General features: G+C 42.4%; 1 protein-coding gene across 5 annotated transcripts in view; it reads right to left on the reverse strand.

The window, feature by feature from the left end:
* CD86 (CD86 molecule) overlaps positions 1–18777 on the reverse strand; it is a gene marked incomplete at its 5' end in the record, with an annotated part of 62356 nt that overhangs the window by 5303 nt on the left and 38276 nt on the right. For 4 of the 5 annotated variants that reach the window (XM_079922020.1, XM_079922019.1, XM_079922021.1 and 1 more), the window contains 3 exons: positions 7337–7489; positions 10439–10747; positions 12342–12677. In XM_079922020.1, the coding sequence (XP_079778146.1) occupies positions 7337–7489; positions 10439–10747; positions 12342–12677 (798 nt within the window). The remainder of the gene's footprint in view (positions 1–7336; positions 7490–10438; positions 10748–12341; positions 12678–18777) is intronic. The other variant, XM_079922022.1, reaches the window with a different exon arrangement.

Raw genomic sequence — 18777 nt, forward strand, 5'->3', positions numbered from 1 at the left:
AAAAATACTACTGGGAGGTATAATACATTTAGTTTTAGCAATCATTTAGTGATGGGGAAAAAAGTTTCCAATCCTTTTCTGAAAGTAAGGTTTAGAAGGAGGAGGAAAAGGAAATCTTGCAGATGTTGGTGACTAAATGGGTTAGCCAGCTGGCGCTACCAAATAATACACAAGGTTGCATGGAGAGGTTCAAGTGGGAAATTTCTAGTGGGCTAGACCTCCCAAAGCCTGAGTTCCTACTGGCATGGACTTACTACTGATGCAACTTTGGGTGAAAATTCCTCTATGCTGACTGTTATGACCGTGCTGTTGTCCCGCTCTGCGCCTTATAGCAGGGGTTGTTAACCCAGGGTCCATGGAGGAATTTAGGGACTGCAGCAATCCTTTCAACAACACCCCTGATGGTTTTGAACACTTCCTGTCTTTGGCAGTTCTCTTTGTGTGTGCATGTGTGTGTGTGTTTAAAAATAATCAGTTTTATTGAGGTAAAATACACAGTAAAATCCAATCATTTTCCATACAGATTTTGATGAGTTTAACAAATGTATGCAGTCATGTAACTACCACCACAACCAAGATATAGAACATTTATATAAGCCCAACGAGTTCCCTCCAGCCCCTTTTCAATCAATTCCTTCCCCCCACCCCATCCCCTGTAACCACGGATCTGCTTAATGCCACAGTAGTTTTGCTTTTTCTAGGATTTCATGTAATGTATAGTCTTTTCGTGCCTAGTGTCTTTCATGTAGCGCAATGCTTTTGAAATTCATTCATGTTGTTTCATGTTACCAGTAGTCCATTCCTTTCTATAGCTCAGCAGTATTTCACTGTATGTATATAGCACCATTTGTTTATCCATTCACCAACTGCAAAAATTCAGGATGCCAGATTTTCAGTATTATGAAGAAAGCTGCTATGGACATTTGTGTGTGTGTGTGTGTCTGTGAAGACATATGTCTTTATTTCTCATGGGTAAATATCAAGGATTGCTGAGTTGTATAGTAGAGCATAAGAATTTCAGTTGCTTCACATCCTCTCCAACATCTGATATTTATCAGTCCTTTTAATTTTAGCCATGTTAGTGGGTATGGGGTGGTATCTCATTATGGTTTGAATTTGTATTTCCCCAACGACTAATGGTGTTATGACTGTGTAACTGTGCTTATGGGCCATTTGTGTATATTTTTATGTGAACTATCTATTCAAGTCTTTTACTTTCTGCCTTTTGTTACATGGATTGTCTTCTCATTACTGAGTAGTATTATATAAGTATGTATTCTGGTTATAAGTCCTTTATTATATTTATATTTTGCAAGCATTTTGTCCCAGTCTGTGTCTTGACTTTTCATTTTCTTAAAGTCAAAGGGCAAACATTTTTAATTTTGATGAAGTTCAGTGTATCAATCTTATCTTTTTATAATACAGTTTATGCTTACCATGTCCTATCTGAGATTTGCCTAACCTAAGCTCACAAAACTTTTCTTCTATGTTTTCTTTCAAAAGTTTTTAATTTTAGCTCTTATTTTAGGTTTATGATCCACTTCAAGTTATTTTTTGGGGTGTCTAGGTTCATACTTTCCCATGTGGATATCTAACTGACCCAATACCATTTGTTGAAGACTATCCTTTCTGCATGGAATTAACTTGGCACTTTTGTCAAAATCAGTTGACAAAATCATATTTTTTGACTCTCCATTTTGTTCCATTGGTCGATATGTCTGTCCTTTCACCAGTGTCACACCTTGACTACTATAGCTATATAATAAATCTTGAAATTAGGTAGTATAAGTCCTCCATCTTTGTTGCCATGTTTCAGAATTGTTTTGGCAATTGTAGATCCTTTGCATTTCCACATAACTTTTAGAATAAACTTTTTAATGTCCACTAAGGAGCCTGCCAGGATTTTGATTGATAGTGCATTGAAACCAAAGATCAGTTTGGGAGAACTGGTATCTTAATAGCTAGTCTTCTAAACCATGGACACAGCATAACTCTCCATTTATTTAGGTCTACTTTAACTTCTGTCAGTAGTCATGTTTTTTAGTTTTCAGTATACATACAGGTCTTGCACTTGTTTTTAAAAATTAATTCCAAAGCCTTTAATATTACTTGATGCTACTGTAAATGGTATTAAAAAATTCAGTGTACAATTGTTTGTTGTTAGTATGTAGAGAAACAATAGATTTTGTGTATTGACCTTGTATCCTGATACTTTGCTACACTAAATCAGTTGTAATAGCTTTTAATGGATTCCTTAGGCTTTTCTACAAACATGATCATGTCATCTGCAAAATAAGGCAGTTTTACTTCTTTCTTTCCAATATGTATGCCTTTTATTTCTTTTTCTAGAGTTGTGGCACTGGCTAGGACCTCCAGTACAAGGTTGAATAGAAGCAGTGAGAGTGACATCCTTGCCTTATTCCTGATCTTAGGTGAAAGCAATCAGTCTTTTATCATTAACTATGATGCTAACTAAAGGATTTTAGTAGCTGTTCTTTGCCAAGTTGAAGAAGTTCTTTTGTATTCCTACTTTTATGAGCGTTTATCTTTCTTTTTAAAAATTATGAGTGGGTATTAATTTTGCCAAATGCTTTTTCTGTATCCATTGACACGTATTCTGTATCCACATGATTTCTCTTTTCAGTCTGTCAATAGGTGAGTTTTATTGCTTGGTATTTGGATGTTAAACTTACCTTATATTCCTGGAATAAACCCCACTTAATCATGATGTATAATACTTTTAATACATTGCTAGATTTCAGTTGCTAATTTTGTTGAGCATTTTGGCATCTATGTTCACAAGGGATATGTGTAGTTTTCTTTTCTTGTAATGTCTTTTTCTAGTTTTGGTATTAGGGCTCCCCCTGCCTTCAGAGCAGCCTAGAAACCAACTCCAGGCAGTAAGTTGTGGAAAATCATAGGGCTCACCTTATCTTTTCCCTTCTCTCAGGGACTATAGTTTTCTGTAGCCTGTTGTCCAATATCTGAAAACAGTTGTTGCATATATTTTGTCTGATTCTAGTTGTTTACGGCAGGAGGGCAATTCCTGTAGCAGTTAAGCCTTAATGGGAGGAAGGAAAAGTCTGTGTCTTCTATATAATTTTAAAAGAGCTTTAACTGTTAGAAAAGTCTCTTATTTCCTTCTACCTTCTTATAACCTTCATCGAGATACCCTTTAGAGCCTCAGTTAAGTAATCTTTGCACCCTATGGCAGTTTTTAGATATTTAAAGGCAGCACTTGTGTCCTCCCCAAGGCTTTTTTTTCCCCCCCTGGCTGAGCATTCTGAGTTATTTCAGATATTTCTTTCTTTTTTAAAATACATCTTTATTGGAGTAAAATCACTTTACAATGCTGTATTCGTTTCTGTTGTACAACAAAGTGAATCAGCCATATACATGTATATATATCCCCATATCGCCTCCCTCTTGAGCCTCCCGCCCACACTCCCTATCCCACCCCTCTTGGTCATTGTAAAGCACCGAGCTGATCTCCCTGTGCTATGCGGCTGCTTCCCACTAGCTATCTATTTTACATTTGGTAGTGTATATATGTCAATGCTACTCTCACTTCGCCCCAGCTTCCCCCACCCCACCTGCCATGTCCTCAAGTCCATTCTCTATGTCTGCGTCCATATTCCTGCCCTGCCACTAGGTTCATCAGTACCATTTCTTTTTAGATTCCATATATATGTGTTAGCATACGGTATTTGTTTTTCTCTTTCTGACTTACTTCACTCTGTATGACAGACTCGAGGTCCATCCACCTCATTACAAATAGCTCAATTTCGTTTCTTTTTATGGCTGAGTAATATTCCGTTGTATATTTGACTGATCTTCCAGATACTTTGTAAATCTAATTACATTCTATTTTTGTCAAAGTTCCTCTTAAAAATAATGGTGCTTATAGTGAATACAGTATTTCGGGATGGCTGTACACCAACACAAATAATATTATCCTTTCATACTCATGACAAAATCACCACTGTTTTTTTTTTTTAAAAAAGCTTCTTTTTTAAAATGAAAGCAGACAATAAAAAGACAGCTTCTAAACTTTTGGATTTGATTACAAATTTAGCATTTTGAAGAGTAGATACGATGGTATCACCTGGTTTCAGTTTTTCAGCCCTGTGAAACTTTCTGTTTAAATGGTGGTTAAAAATAATTTATTTTGGAAAAGGCATTTGCCCTTTAAGAAATCATTCCTGAAAGAGCTGAGACTCTTCCAAATTTGGAGGAGGGAGGCAAGTTGTAAAAATTGTAGGTTGCTAGGCACTATTACAATACAGATTTTAGTTAGACAAGAACCAAATGAGGAAGTAAAACTTCAGGAGGAGCTATTTTAGTCTTTCTCCCCAATGGGTAAGCTGAGAGGGTAACTTCTGATTGGGAAAAGACAGTAATTGAAGGTTACAATTTCTCATGCTTTAACTGCCCTATTTGACAAAACAAAAAAGGAGAAGAGAGATTAGAAACCAGCTAGAACAACCATGGCATTTCCCTTTTATTCATTTAACAGCCTAAACAGGGTAAATATGTACGGTTGAGGAATAGAAAAACTGTAACTACTGAACAATCACTGGAAAGGACTTTTGACACCAGGTTAGTTAGTTGGAGGGCTGTCTCCTCTGAGAAAAGGATTAATATTGGATTAAGAGGAAGCTGCACTGTTGGAAAAATTTCTACTCATCAGTAAGCTTGTGTCTCTGTGGATGGGTCATGACTGTTTCCATGTTTGTCTACTGGCAGAATTTAGTTCCTTGTGGACTGAGATCCCCATTTCCTTGCTGGCTTTCAGCTGGGGGCTATTTCCAGTTTCTAGAGGCCACCCACATTTCTTGGCTTACGGCCCCTTCCTCCATCTTCAAGGTCAGCAGTGGTGCGTTGAGCCTGTCTCAAGCTTTGGATCTCTCCTCCTTCCATTTCCTCTTTCTAATCCAGGTGGGAAAGATTCTGTGACTCATGTGATTAGATTGGGTCTACTTGGATAATCCAGGATAAACCCATCATTTTAAACTCAGTATTTAATCACGTATGAAAAGTCCTTTTTGCCATGTAGGATAACATGTTACAGATTCTGGGGTATATGAGGTGGATATCTTGTTGGTGGCATTATTCTGCCTATCGTACAGCCAATGCCAGGGGTATCCACAAACAAGTGCAGACATTGCTAAAGTTACAAAACCCAGTTTTACAAACATCTCATATCTACGTGGCATGGTTACTTGGTACATCTCCCTCCTCCAGTAATATCAAGGCTCTTCTCTTTGACCAAACTTACTGGCACATGTGACTATCTGACCAAACAACTTTTTTTTTTTTTTTTTGCGGTACGTGGGCCTCTCACTGTTGTGGCCTCTCCCGTGGCGGAGCACAGGCTCCGGAGGCGCAGGCTTAGCAGCCATGGCTCACGCAAGATCCCAGCCGCTCCGCAGCATGTGGGATCTTCCCGGACCGGGGCACGAACCCGTGTCCCCTGCATCGGCAGGTGGACTCTCAACCACTGCGCCACCAGGGAAGCCCCAGACCAAACAACTTTTATCTACCAATATTCTTTATCACATTCTTGAGGGGGTCGTATATGTACTATGCTCTCTTGTGGTCTTCTGCCTTTTAATACTCGTAGCTCAATTTGACCATCTCAAATGCAACAGACACCCTTACAACTCTCTCATGTGTACAGACACATCCTCTTTAACTCCCTTTATCTAGTCTCCTGAATTTTTCTGATTGCTTTTTTAGGGGAAGAAACATTTTACTTGGCTTTTCTCCATCCCTTTTCTTTGTTTCGTTTGTAAGCTAATCATTCCAATGCAAAACCAAATTTAGGAGACAGCTTATTTCCAAGCAGAAGGTTGCTTCTGCACATTTAGCTAATTCTAAATGGCAATGAGATTGACAGAAAGAGAAGTTCAAAACGCTCACTTTGAAAAGTCAAAGCCTGGACAAGCATGATATATCTGTACATCTGACCCTGCACTGTGAATTTTACACTTTTGTATCATAGAAATCTCTCGGTATACCCTGTACTTTGGCAGTTTGAACGGCTCTGCTATAACCTTTGTGTTAATGTATTGAAACTGGATTAGCACTCCTAAATTTCTTGTTTTTGGAATACAGCTGGATGAAATGAATGACTGCTAATGTCATCCGTCTATTTTCTAGATGGATCTTAAAATCAGTACCCTGAAATCTTAAGATGCTGACCAGAAGCCTTACTCATCTTGTGCTTTTTACCATAAGCGAGTAAGAAGGTTTTACCTTAATTATTAGCACCAACCAAACTTTTACTGGAGGCAGTTACTGAGATAAAGTCCAAGCTTATCTTACAACTTCATCCAAACCAGCCCAAACCACAAACAGGCATGGGATTCTTATAAAGTCAGGGACCACTTTGCCCCCCATTAAACACAGGGCATTTTTACAACAGAAGTCAGCAGGGAGGCAGCTCAATGCAGTGCTGTTTAAAATAGCAAAACTATGGGAACAACCCAACTGTCCCACAATATGGACTTGGTTAAATAAATCAAGGTGTATCCACATAACGGAGTATCTTGCAGCCATTTTAAATGATGCTGTAGGATAATACTTAGTGACACTGAAAATATTCTTCCAACATTTAGTATAAAAAAGTTAGAAAACAGTACCTGTTATATTATTCAAATTGTGAAAAACAGTCCTCATAATACTGTCCCACTTATGGAAAAATAACGGGTTAATACATAGAAAAATCTGGAAGTTATACACTAAAAAGTCAGCATAATCATTTTTTCTTACTAGTAGAACTGTAGGTGATTTTTATTTTCAGTATATTTGGTAATGGATATGTACTACTTGGTAATCCATATGAGTTAATATTATTTTTTAAAGTCAGTGGGGAATAGTTCATCTAACTTACTTCTCGGTAAACCGAGACTCTTAGAGATGAGAAGGCAAATCTTATCGTCACCTAATCCTCCCCTTCTCCCACCAAACATTCCTGCTTGAACATCATCAGGTCCATAATCGTGAACATTTAGAAGTGTTTTCACCATTTTACTTCATTGAATTCTCACAGTAACCTCATGAAATAAAGTAGGTAAGGCAAGGAATCATCAGCTTTGTTTGGAAACCAGAAGTACATTTGTAAACCTTAGGTTAGAAGTGTTGCCTTTCCTGGAAATCCAGGCAACCTTATCAGCTGCTGAGTCCATATGGGCTTGAAACCCTGAGGGAACCTTTTCCTCCAAACACCTGCTGACTTTTTGCCAGCCTGGGCTCAGCCAACGAGCTCCAGAAGGCAGCTGATTGGGAAGTTAGCTGCAAAGTGGCAATCTGCAGAGGACACGCACTGACTCACCACATTCTTTAGAGGGGCCAGCCTGCGGCTTCTTCCTTTTCTTTAGTGTTAGAAAGAACACCATCCCACACACAACGACCAATGTTACAAGTAGAGCTGCAATCCAGAGGATGTGGTCTGGGACAGGGGGGCTTGGCACAGGTGGCTTTGCATCTAAAAATGAACCCAAGTTTTCAATCAGCCAGGAAGGTTGATTATAAAAGCTTTATAATTGCTGCTCTTCTCTTTATTTGCATGCCAGAATCTCCTCAGGGCTCTCCTGCCAGAGCAGCCTGAAATCCACTTGATTTGGGCCATAGAAAATCCCAGTCTCAGGGCCTCGGCAGCTGACTGAGAACCAAGCCAGCGACTCTGACCAAGTGCCTGGACTGAGCTGCCTTGCCTTCCCTTCCCACAGACTGAGACGACAATGACTATGATCTAGAAGAGGGTCACCTTGGCCCTTGGTTCTGGAATCTGGGTAATGTACCTGTACTGAGGCTCTGAAGGTACAGTCATCTGGGCAGCATCCGGCTTCCTCAGCCCCCTATGTGGTCAGGCCCCAAGTTTTTTGGTTTTTTGTTTTGTTTTGTTTTGTTTTGTTTTTTGCGGTACAGGGGCCTCTCATTGTTGTGGCCTCTCCCTGTTGTGGCCTCTCCCGTTGCGGAGCACAGCCTCCGGACGCGCAGGCTCAGCGGCCATGGCTCACGGGCCCAGCCGCTCCGTGGCATGTGGGATCTTCCTGGACCGGGGCACGAACCCGTGTCCCCTGCATCGGCAGGCGGACTCTCAGCCACTGCGCCACCAGGGAAGCCCTGGGCCCCAAGTTTTGACGTTTCTCTTATAGTAATTCCTCCATCCACTATCATCTCTAAATCAGGCTCCAGACACCTGTCACCCGGACAAACATAGCAGCCTCTTTACAGGCACCCATCTCCAGCTTTGTTTGTTCTTTCCCCTGATGTCTGGGTGGACTTCCTCAAGCATGGCGTTCAGCCTCTCTCTCCTACTGGAAAACTTTTGATATGTCTTCATGCCCTGAGGATCAGGGTCAGAATCAGCTCCTGGGAAGTCAGGACTTACTTCCTTGCACAAGGACTCCTAAACTTACGGGAAGTTAAGAAACAGGCTTTGGGTGGAAAAATTAGGACTGAGTGGCCCATGTTATAGACATTTATGGGAAGAGGTCTGGTAGTTAATCTCAAATTACAGGAGAATAGGACCAGCTGACCTTCCATTAGCTTAGGGGCATTTTGTGGACCGATGCCCTGTTTCTGGGACCTTAAGAAAAGGAATTGTTGGTACTGCAGGCCACATTCAACACTTTTTGAGTCTATCCCAGTTTAATCTCACTTGAACCTGTTTGGCATCCCAGTGAAGGAGGGTAATACTTGTTAACATGGAGGCTGCTACCTTTTGATACCCCAAAAGATTCCTTGACACAGGGCCTAACCTATATCTTATCTAGCCCCATTTTCCTGAGGCAGCTAGAGCTGAAACATTTCTGAACATGGCGGCAGCTAGGAAGGTTTTGGCAGCGGCTGAGAAACGGCAGAAAGGTGAGCCACGGTGAGGCTCTAGTGGTGGCGAGGCTCTGCTCCTGTGGGAGTCATGGCAGAAAGCCCCAGGGTGTGTCATGTGTGGTGATGTTGGCAGTGCCAAGAAGGTGCTAAATTTCAGGACAGCATGGGAGAGGCTTCTATCAGGCCAAGAGAGGCTACAGTGGAAGCAACCAGGACAGACAGGGTGACCTCGCCAGCTACTGAACTGTCAAGAGTCAGAGGTGTCTGATCAGAAGGAAATCAGCACCTGCACAGGGGACTGGCCCACTGGTACAGCTAAGCTGACTGGTGGGGACTGGCCCCAGGGGCTGTCCGTAAGAATGCATCAAGAGGCCAAGTTATGTTTGAACAATGAAACACCAGGAGAGGGGAGGCATTAAAGCCAGAGGATGGAGCAAGGAGCTGGATGGATGCCTTAGGAGGGGGCAAACCAAGGGGCCAGAGTTGGAGGAGGGGCCAAGGCAAACAGAAGGCAGATGGGTGGGGGGAGGGGTCAGGATCAGAGCAAGCAGTGTTGAAGGCAGTGTGGGTACAGAGTGCCTTTATTGCAGGAGAGACTCTTGCAATTACTGCTCCTCAAAAGTGGGGTCTCAAGTATGGATGTATTCTAGGGCAAAGCCAGGAATTTAAAATGGCAGGCTCCTATTAGTGTACACGGCTTAGTTTCAACCCTTTCCCAGTGGGACTGGCCCCCATACTACACTGTCAACGTGCCACAAGCATTTCTGCTTCTGCATATTTCCTTGACACATGTGTGCTGATGGCCACCACTGCCTGTGCCCATGGCAGGTACTGCTAATAGATTGTGGCCCTCTCACCTCCCAAGCCTGAATGCTGTTTCAGAATTTTTCAGAAGCTACCACAAGTTTGAGTACCTGTCATCTCTTTATCACACTTATTAAGCCCAGTTATTTCTGTTATGGTAATATAAGGTCCCATGTCCTTTAGGAAGCCTTCACTGACCCTCAAGGAACTTGCCTATCTCTGAATGCTTATAAATCTTATTATCAGGCACTCTTGTTTTTAAATTTAGTTGTATATTTCCATGGGATATAATTTAGATTCTAATTCAGTCCTTTTACAATCCAATTTACCATGTGTGTCCATTGTGGAGTTCTGATTCTATTAGAAGGGCAGAGAGCGTGTCTTATACCTTTTGGTTTTCTCCCCTGAAACCAACAATGTTTAGAATGGTTTTGTACTCATAACAAGTGCTATATGTATATATGAATGTGTGCGTGTGTGTGTTTTAATGAGTGGAAGAATTTTAGCCTGGAGAAATCCTGGCATCTTCTAACCTAAGCTTCAGAATCTTCTATCTAAAGGTAGCCCAAAAGACTGGGCCAGTGTCAAGGCTAAGAACGTGCTTCCTCAAGAGCGGCATAGGTTCATAGCCTCTTGGACCTTGTAGCACTCAGATGAAACAAGAGCCCTCTGTCTGGGTCTTTCCTAACAGTATGAAAATGGCCCAGTTGGAGGTTTCCTGGCAAGCAGGGGACACTGGATGATCTGCCTTACCCATCTGTGTATAATACCTGATAAAAGAAACTGTCAGGCTTACCTATATTGCAAGGTGGTGAGAAAAGCAGTGTCTTCGTTGGCTCAAGTTGCAAGACACAGAAGATGCTCACATTTGTTTCAGGAGGGATGGAAAAAGACATGCTGATAGAAATGTTGTACAGTTCTGTGATATTATTTTGAGATTTCTTCATGACAGTGTCATACTCAGTAGTAGAATTCTTAGTTTTTACCAATATATACATCCTCTGAGGTTCTGGGTAACCTTGTGTAGATGAGCAGGTCAAATTTATGATGTTAGAATTTTCTGTTTGATTAGGAATTAGATTTATTTCTGGTTGACTGAAGTTAGCTGAATGCAGAATAGAGATACAAAAAAAAACAGAAATCAGTTTAAATTTAGATGTATCTAGAAGGGAACAACAAATAACTAGGTATCCTGGGAACTCACTGGGGGCACACCTGGCAGGCCTCAGGGTGTCTAAATTGTGGGCCTCAGCCCACGGTGAGAGCCACATAATGATCCCACATTTATTTTTCAGGAATGGAGTTGGGGCCACCATGCTTACTTCCCGCTGACCCCAATCAAGGATGTGCTCTCTGAGCAACAGGAGGGGCTCTCTGAGCAACAGGAGGGCTAGCTCCTTCTGCCAGCCAAATCCCTTGCTCTTCTTCTGTAGTCAGTAGGTACTGTGCAGGTTCTACATACTAATTTATAATTTAGTATATTGTTTCTAAAACTTCAGTGATTCGCATGATATTGTTACAAGTTTTGCTATATCCAACTACTCCTTAAGCGCTCTGCTTGTACGTGATGTGGCCGGTGGAAGGTAGATTGCCATGGTGTTACCTACTTTAAACCTCATTAACAATAATTAATCTGGACCTAGTAATCCCACACCTGGGTATCTACTCTAGAGAAATGAAAACTTACGTTTACACAAAAAATTTGTGCATGATTTTTTACAGCAAATCTATTCATAATAGCCCCAAACTGAAAACAACCCAATGTCTTTCCATGGGTTGAGTGGATAAACAAAATGCTACTTAGTAATAAGAAGGAACAGATTTTTGATACGTGCAACAACTTGGATTACTCTCAAAGTCATTACGTTAAATAAAAGAAGCTGGTCGTAAAAGGTTACATACTGTGTGACTTCATTTATGTGATATTCACACAAAGATAAGACCATAAGTTGCAAAACAGGGGTTATGGGTATAGAGAGGGTATGACTATAAGGGCATAGCATGGGGAAATTTTTTTAGGGTGCTGAAAATGATTTGTATCCTGTTTATATTGCTGGTTATATAAACCTATACATAAGTTCATATTAATAGAACTGTACGCCAAAATAAAAATAATTTTACTGTATTTTAATTTTAAAAAGTCTGTAGTGACATTTAGGTTTTTCAAGGCCTGGAAAAACAAGGGAGCTGTTTTGTCAGCTTTCGGGTTGTGTGCCTTGGGTTATTTCCCTCCTGTCTACTGGGCTTATGGTTGGGCCACAAACAAGTCATAAGCAACCTCCAGGAGGCCGAAGGGAAATCCCAAATCAGCCAGCTGTCACCCTTGGTAGGAGCTCCAGGCAAAGATTTAGTGGGTGAGAACTCTTGGACTAAAGGAGAAAATGAATGTAAAAGAGATTTGAGACCTATATGGTTCATATAAACTCAAGGGCCAAATCACCCATGGTTTTCACTTAGCCACATTACCTTGGTTTCCTTAGTTCTATCTGGTCCCCAAAGCAGATTCTTACAGATCATTCAGAAGTAAACTATAAAAAGTACGAAGGACTTTTAGTTCCCTCCTCCCAAGCCCCGCACTCCCTTCAAACGGGCTTCCCAGAATTGGCTGTCCTCTGCCTCTCTCGAGGCGGCCCTCTCCCCCACCTATTGCAGTCTCATCTGAGAAGTCCCCGGATCTGAACGCGCCATTGGCTACATACCCAGCACTGACAGGTCAGAGCTCATGTGGTAGGTGGGCATCAGTCCTTGGGGTCTTTTATGATGGATGAAACATTGATACGAGCCCTTGTCCTTGATCTGAACGTTGTGGAGTCGCAGTGTCCAACTGTCCTGGTCAAAGCTCGTGCGGCCTATATACTTGGGATGAACATTGTGAGGTTTCTCTTGGCCTCTGTACAGCTCATAGAGAACCAACTTATTCTGGTCCTGCCAAAATATCACCAGGTCATCCAGGCTTAGGTTTTGCGAGTTTGGAAAGTGGCATGGCAGGTCTCCAGTCTCATTGAAAAATGCCTGACTTTCCAAGGAAGCAGCACCTAAAAGAAGGAAAGGTGGACAGTGGGGAAAGAGGCACAAAAGGGAAGAAAGAAAGAAAGAAAAAAAAAAACCAGAGACTCCATTTCTCTTTATACAATACCCAGATGCTATCTTATCAGTAATGATCTTGAAGAAGTAGATATTAAACTCTGGAACTGTGCATACACATTGGCATGTGCAGAAAGGAAGGGGCTTTTGTCCTCACTCTACTGATAACTAACTGGGTGGCCTTGTGCAAACTGCAACGCCTATGAGGTTCAGTTTCCTTATCTGTTTAATGAAGGGGTTGACTAAATGTTCTAAGGTTCTTTCCAGTACTATGGTTCTGTGAATTTAAATCCGAGAACAGAGAAAATCAGCAAAGTTAGACAACTCATTCACCCATTGGTTACTTCCCTATAATCTGAATATTGATCCTCTTCACTCTAGCTGTTACAGGCTCCATTACTTCTTCACCATGACCAAAAGCTCCCTATCTCCCCTCCCTATCCCCTTATTCCTTGGCCTGCTGTGGTGAAAAGAGTTCCGATATCCCTCCTTTCATTATGCCTCGGTAGCTGGGGATCACGGTGACTAATATCTTTGAAATTCAAATAGTTCCCTTTATAGACTTTCCCTCATGACTGCTGCTCCCATGGCCAGCTCTCCCAAGGGTAAAAACAGTTTGGAAATGACACAAATGGTCAACCAAGGCCTCTATTCTGTGACCTCTCTAAGCTCTTTCGGAGATCAGAAAGAGAACTGGGCAGATTTGATGGTTGTTTTGGGATTGTGGTGGTCGAAGACCATTTAAGGTACATGAATGAAATGCTGGAAATGAATCATAAATGGGAAGGTGAGGATGTACTTTTGGAGTACTGGGGAATCCCCAGGTACCACAGACTTGCTCTGCCCAGGACGCATTGCTTTTGGAAATGTTTTCAACCCCTGGAGAATGTGCTGGGAGAGTTCAGAGAAATGCTTTCATCCCTGAGGGCATATTGGGGTTTGTGGAGGGATTTGGGTCTCCTCACTCCTTAAATGTGATTGCTTGTAGGGTTTCTGTAGGACCTATTCTGGATCACAGAATTACTTGAGACCCGGCCAAGAAATTAAGTAGTGGTGAGTGAGAAGTGCAGGGTTAGGGGAGAAATGCTGTTTCTTAGTTAATATGAAGTTAGACGCCACCTTGGGGAGGGAGTTAGGATGGGTTCTAAGTAAAGCTTCATCATTCCAGACTTCAGTAAAGGGATGTTGACATTAAGGAGGAAAGGAGAAGCAGGTTGGTGAGGGAGATGAGAGGAGTTATCTGAGGCGTTCTTTGAGGGGTGGCAGGAGAAATTAAATTGATCTGATCAATAGGGTTCTCTTCTAAGAGGGAGTAGAAGAGAAATAACAGTGACATGCACTTGGTGAAATTGAACTGTGTGCAGAGTGGCCCAGTGAGAACCATAATCAAGGGGGTGGGTGCCTGGGGTGGTCTTGAACTCTATGGGAAGGGACTCCAGGCATCAGTGAGAGTCAGCACAAGTTTGAATCACTGCCTATTGCATTACGCTCACTAGAAGCCTGTGAAGCTCTTGAAAGCAGAAAGTACAGTCTGTACAAAATGCATTCCCATATTGGAGGGAGGCGGGAAAATCTACCTGGGTACCTGGAACAGCGAAAGGGGGACCTAAAGAAGTCTTACTGTGTTCAGTAACTACTTATCAGGCACTCCTGGGGTGCTGCTACTCCTCTGCTAAACTCTGAATGATAATGTAAGTGTGTCACCTACTGTAAAAGCTTCTAGCAACTATCTCTGGGGAAACTCATGCTGGTTTTATGACTAACTTGCCATATGATATAGAGCAGATGGCCTAGTGGGGAAACCAAACACATAGTTGAAAATTCTGCCAGTTAACAGTCACCATTATGTTATTATTCAGCAGTGCCTCTGGCCTGGAAATGACTTTGCCTTTGGCTTCTTCTGTCTTCCTGACTTAGGGTTGCTTCTCTACAGAGCCTCACAGAGCCTCTTCTCCTGCCCACCCACTCTCTCCACTCACAGAGGGGTCCAAGACCCAGGCTCCCTCTCCCAAAGATTATATGGAATTTTTCTTCCACCCATGTAACTGCTCCCCTCTCACCTGCCAACCGAAAGTGTGGTCTGTGCTCTAAAGGCATCGGCATCCCCAAGGCGATGCAGAATCCCTGGCCCCACTCCAGACCTTCTGAGTCAGAATCTGCATTTTTAACAGATCTCCAGTTTGAGAAGCTGCAATAGAGTATTTCTATCTCTGCCTCCAGAGTGGAATAGAGAGATGACGGAACAAGAAAAATTTGTTTCCATCCATCCTTCCCCAAACCCTCTCTCTTCACCCTGGGGTGGAAATCACGCTGAAGTCCATTCTGAGTGGAACTGAAAGTATTTCACAACTTACTCCATAGTTCCTCGCCAACCACTGGCTTCCATGACATCACTTAGAGCTACGTATGCTAATTGCCTCTCTGATGATATGGGAAAACTTAGCTCAAAGTCCGTTTTTTCTAAGTGGCTTCAGGCCTCCCCTGTTATGACCCTAAACCTTAGGCCACCCAGCTACGGGACTTGCTGGGCTCCCCTGGAGGGTAAGCATTGAGATTCTCTCTCTTTCCTAGCACTTGAGTCATAGAAATGGTCTGGGTCTAGTTAAAACTGGTTGCTATGATGATGTTAGGAGCTAGGCACTCAAGAATCCATCTAGACACCTCCCTAATCAGCTGAAGACATTTCTTTCAAAGGATACTTGAGGACGTCATCAGCAAGAAACTGTTTGGCTGTCAGACAAAAACTACAGTCTTCTAACTTTGTGAGGTCTCTGACCCCACCTGGGACTTCAGTCTTCCCCAGCTACTACCCCGCATGCATGTCTTATGTATTCTAGGGTCATATCTGCCTCATATTACTATGCTTATCTGTACTCATGAATTTCCCTTCTTTTACTAAACTTCCTCCAGAGCTTTACTAGGCCCTATGGAAGCCTCATTCCATTGTAATAAACTCCTCTATGTCTTCAACCTCTTCATCAAATGTTTCCCCCAGGGTTGTGCTTTCATTGAAATCTGGCCCAACCCAAAGAACGTCGCATGCCTCCAGCCGCTGCTTGTTTTATCACACATCAGAGGGACCTTGAGCAGCACTCTTCCCCTTTTGAGGTGTTCTCCTCCCTCACTGCTGTTAGCTACTAATCATTTGTCACTACTTCCTTGCTCACTGAAGATTTTTGGCATTAGATGCAAGGTCTTTCTTTCCAATCAGTTATTCCTATCAAATTGGGTGACTTTGGCATGGATGAGTTTACCAACACCCTTGCCTCAAAGTTCTTTGATCTTTCCCACTTCAAAGATCTTCATCCACAGGCTATTTCAGCAGCCCCTTTCCCATGACATAATCTTAAACCTTATCACCAAGAACACCTCTGCCCCTAGAATCTTAAACCTCAATATACCAATCTCTGTCCACAAGATATTTTCCACCAAGATTTGCTCTTGATTCTACCTACATCTGTTCTTCAACTTTATTAAGACCTCAGCTCTGTCCAGTCTAGACCCTATAATGCAGTGCTTTCCAAAAGCACTCTCTTAATAGGTAGCTAGTATGACTGAGAAACTGAATTTCCATCTTATTTAATTTTAACTAATTTAAATTTAAATAGCCACATGTGGCTGGTGGCGGTCATATTGTTTGCACAGTGATAGAATATTTTTTCAATCATTCTCTTGCAAGCAACTTCAATAAACTTGCCCCTTTGTGCAGATTTCATCCCAAGAGCAATCTACTTTTGATCTGCATATCTGTTCCTTATGACTGAATGTTTGAGCACTCCTGGAGGAAATTATGCAGTTGATCAGGCTGGTGACATTACAAATTGGTAGTCTGTAGTTCCACTTAACTTGGCCTCTGAGCTGCTCGCCCTGCTCACCACCCTCTCCCTTCCTCACAGCACTTACTTCAGCAGTACCCTCTGCTACTGCTTTTAGTTTCTCTTTCTCCTATTTTTTTAAACATGTTTATTGGAGTATAATTGCTTTACAATGGTGTATTAGTTTCTGCTGTATAACAGAGTGAATCAGCTATACATATACATCCATCCCCATGTCTCTTCCCTCTTGCGTCTTCCTCCCATCCTCCCTATCCCACCCCTCTAGGTTGTCACAAAGCACAGAGCTGATCTCCCAGTTCTGAGCTGATCTCCCTGTTCTATGCTGATCTCCCTGTGCTATGTGGCTGCTTCCCACTAGCTATCTGTTTTACATTTGGTAGTGTATATATGTCCATGCCACTCTCTCACTTTGTCCCAGTTTACCCTTCCCCCTCCCCGTGTCCTCAAGTCCATTCTCTAGTAGGTCTGTGTCTTCATTCCCATCCTGCCCCTAGGTTCTTCATGACCTTTTTGTTTTGGATTGCATATATATGTGTTAGCATACGGTATTTGTGTTTCTCTTTCTGACTTACTTCACTCTGTATGACAGACTCTAGTCAACTCTCTGAAAGAGTAAGTGGAGATTGCTGCCTCCACCCCCAGCCTCTGTCCCCACCTCTGTGCTGAAACTTCCCTGGCAGATGTTGTCAGTGGCTTCCCCCCACTGCCAAACGCAGAACATTTTTCAGACCTCATCATCTCTGACCACGCTGTCGCATGCCACACTGTTGGCCATCTCTCCTTCTGAAACTCTATTCTTTCCCAACCTCTGACATCCTGGTCAGTTTTCTCTCATCACTCCTTAAATGGTGACTAGGGCAGGGATGGTTCTCCAGGAGTTTTCATGGCTGATATGGTATTTCTGTTAAGATTAGCTTTGCTTTGATCTCATGCTCACCATGGATCCCACTATAGATATAAATATAATGTGTATACAATTATGTATATTTATATATTATAGATATATAATGTGTATATTTTATAAAATATAGAACTATACTATATGTTATATGAAATACGATCTATTAAAATATATGGAGCATCATATAATGTAAAATGTAAAATGTAAAACACATCATTACATGCCAAAAAATTCAGCTCCTGTTAAGTGCAAGCCATCAGATTACACTACCCACTGCTCCCAGTATCCATCTCCTCCTAGGCACCTGGCTTCTCCATCACTTCCCTTGCCTAGGCAATTTCGGTCTCTTGCGCACAGTGCCTAGCCTCTCAGTTTCTTGTCCTCCTTTCCTCCAATATCTTGTCGCCCACTCTACCCCAGCCATTTCTTCCCTGGACCAGACCCCAGACCCTATTGTTACCACTGCACCCCATAAAAACTCTCAATATCAAGCATCTCACCTTGTGACCACCACCTCTTATCTTTTCATTTCATTCTTTCTTCTACCACCACTCCATCAATTCTCCCACCTCACTGGGATATATTATGAATTGGAATATTTCTCACTGTATCTGCAGATACTACCCTAGGCCAAGACTCCATTACCTCTTGATTAGATAGTTGCAATTGCCTCCTAACTGATCTCCCTACTTCCACCCTTGCCCACAAATCTAATTCCTTAAGCCCAATTGATCCTTTAAAATATGTCTCAGATGGTATAACCCTCCTGTTCGAAAGTCTCTGGTGACTTCCCACCACTCTGAAAATTATATCCAAATCCTTTCCCATCACACTGAGAACTATACCCCCAATCCTTCCCATGACCTACAAATTCTTATGTAATCTGGCCCCTGGTACCTTTCAGACCTCTTCCCTTCACTTACTCTGCCCCAGCCATACTGGCTTCCTTGCCATTCCTCCAAAATGCCAGGCACATTCTATCTCAAGACCTCCCCCCTTCACTCTTGTTGCACAGCCAAGAAGGCATTGCAGTCTCTGAAGGGAGTTGCAGTCAAGGACTCGGCCCCGTCACTGGCCAGTCACGCTCTTTCACATATTTATATTTGTAGCCCAGGCACTTTCGTTCCTCAGTTTCTTTATTGGGGCCTTGGGCAGAGGTCTTCTTCAGATGCTTCTGCTCAAGCTGCCTTATGGTAGGAGGGAAGGAGGACCTTGGAGACACTTTCCCCATGGAGAATTACTTTTCCCCAGCTGACTCAGTATTTCTACTCTTAGCCCTTTCCCCTCATCCTTCCCTTCCACCTCTCCCCAGTG

Source organism: Stenella coeruleoalba (genome assembly GCF_951394435.1).
Source record: "Stenella coeruleoalba genome assembly, chromosome: 5".
Taxonomy (NCBI): Eukaryota; Metazoa; Chordata; class Mammalia; order Artiodactyla; family Delphinidae; genus Stenella; species Stenella coeruleoalba.